The sequence below is a fragment of the Brassica napus genome, chromosome C9, assembly GCF_020379485.1.
Source record: "Brassica napus cultivar Da-Ae chromosome C9, Da-Ae, whole genome shotgun sequence".
NCBI lineage: Eukaryota > Viridiplantae > Streptophyta > Magnoliopsida > Brassicales > Brassicaceae > Brassica > Brassica napus.
Genome location: NC_063452.1, coordinates 23,110,467 through 23,112,309, shown reverse-complemented (window position 1 = coordinate 23,112,309; position 1,843 = coordinate 23,110,467). Strand labels below are relative to the sequence as shown.

Sequence of the window (1,843 nt, the reverse complement as noted above, 5' to 3'; positions counted from 1 at the left end):
AAAGAGAGGGATACACTGGGCGAAGTGGGAGAAAGTTTGTTTACCAAGGGAGGAGGGTGGAATTGGTTTCCGTATGATCCATGAGTTCAATCTGGCCCTGTTGGCGAAACAATTATGGAGGCTACTTCAGTTCCCTGATTCTCTAGTTGCACGGGTATTGAAGGGAAGATACTATAGATTGAGTTCTCCACTAAGAGTGGATACTGCTACCAACCCATCCTATGTGTGGACGAGCATTATTGCAGCCAGGAAATTGTTACTATTAGGGATCAGACAGAAAATACATTCAGGATATGAAGTCAAGGTGTGGGAAGATCCGTGGATTCCAACGACCCCCGCGAGACCAGCTAACTCCATAGCGCCAGCCATGCACCCTAATATGAGAGTCAGTGATCTTATTGATCAAGCATCGAAGGAGTGGAGTATTGGTCTATTGGAGAATTATGTCATCCCTGAGGACATACCTCTCATAAGGAGTTTAGCCATAAGCTCGACTCATCGTCAAGATACTTTCTGCTGGAACTACACAAAGAATGGCCAATACACGGTTAAATCTGGTTATTGTGTGGCACAAAATGTATTAAAACCAGCAGCAGAGAAAGAAGTTATAGAGCCAAGCATCACAAAGCTCCAAGCCTTTGCTTAGAAGGTAAAGGCGCCAAAGAAGATATGTCATCTTATATGGCAATTGTTGACTGGTCATGTGGCAGTAACGAGGAACTTAACAAGACGCAATATGAGGTGTGACAATTACTGTCCAAGATGCGGAGAATTAGAGGAAACTGTGACCCATGCATTTTTTGAATGTCCGCCAGCTATTCAAGTTTGGTCATTATCATCGACTCCAATAAGCCCTGATATATTTCCGGTATCAAGTGTCTATACAAATATGGATTATCTGTTTTGGAGGAAGAATAGCATCATCGAGCCAGAACGAGACAGAGATCCTTATCCCTGGATACTATGGTATATTTGGAAGGCTAGAAATGACAAACTCTTCAGAGGAATAGATAGAGATCCATTGGAGCTAGTTCGACACGCAGAGAGTGAATGTCAAGCATGGTTTGATGCTAACGAAGCGGTACAACCAGTGTTACAACCAGTGGTTCAAGCTAATATCCCTGAGATAGTCCAAGTCATACGTTTGGGTAATATATGCTTGCTAGATGGATCTTGGACATCTTCTGCTCACTTTAGTGGATGCGGCTGGGTATGGATGGACAGTGCTGAGAATATTCAACTTATGGGAACAAAGAATTTCACTCGACGTGAATAAGCTTTGCATTCGGAAGTAGAAGCACTGCGGTGGGCGATGGAAAATATGCTTCAACATTCAACATGCCAGAGCTTTGGGACAGACTGCAAGGAGCTGATTGCAATGATAAAGGACCCTCAAGATTGGCCAAGCTTTGCGACAGAATTGGAGAGAATAGAGACATTACATATATGCTTCCCGGACTTCAGCATCATTCATGTTCCACGGGCGTGCAATCAGATTTCAGATTTTTTAGCTAAGACTGCAAGATCCTTCCATAGGGAGTTACTTTTTATTGGTTGTGCTATTTCGGTTTGGTTACTCATACCACCTCAAGTTTGAGTAATAGAATGACCTTTTGACGTCAAAAAAAAAAAAAAATATCACGTCACATAAGAATACAATTTAAAATCCTTATTGCATCATATTCTTATAAGTCTGAAAAGTTAGAATGATCTCAGAAAGAATGAGATTCATTCAAGATTAATAAATTTGTAGTATTATCATCTCGAGGGAAGAGTTAAAGAATCTCACATTTTATATCAAGTAAAACATCCAGAAGATTATGTTTACACCCTTGTTCTATTT

General features: G+C 41.0%; 1 protein-coding gene across 1 annotated transcript; it reads left to right on the top strand.

Moving 5' to 3' along the window:
• The first annotated feature begins 889 nt into the window (after positions 1–889).
• On the top strand, positions 890–1,276 carry LOC125592546. The gene has a single exon (XM_048767776.1). The coding sequence runs from the start codon at positions 890–892 to the stop codon at positions 1,274–1,276; it is 387 nt and encodes a 128-aa protein (XP_048623733.1).
• The last annotated feature ends 567 nt before the right edge of the window (positions 1,277–1,843 follow it).

Bases quoted from the DNA above. Each gene is read 5' to 3' on its own strand.
- LOC125592546 (XM_048767776.1), top strand. From the start codon at position 890: ATGGATTATCTGTTTTGGAGGAAGAATAGCATCATCGAGCCAGAACGA.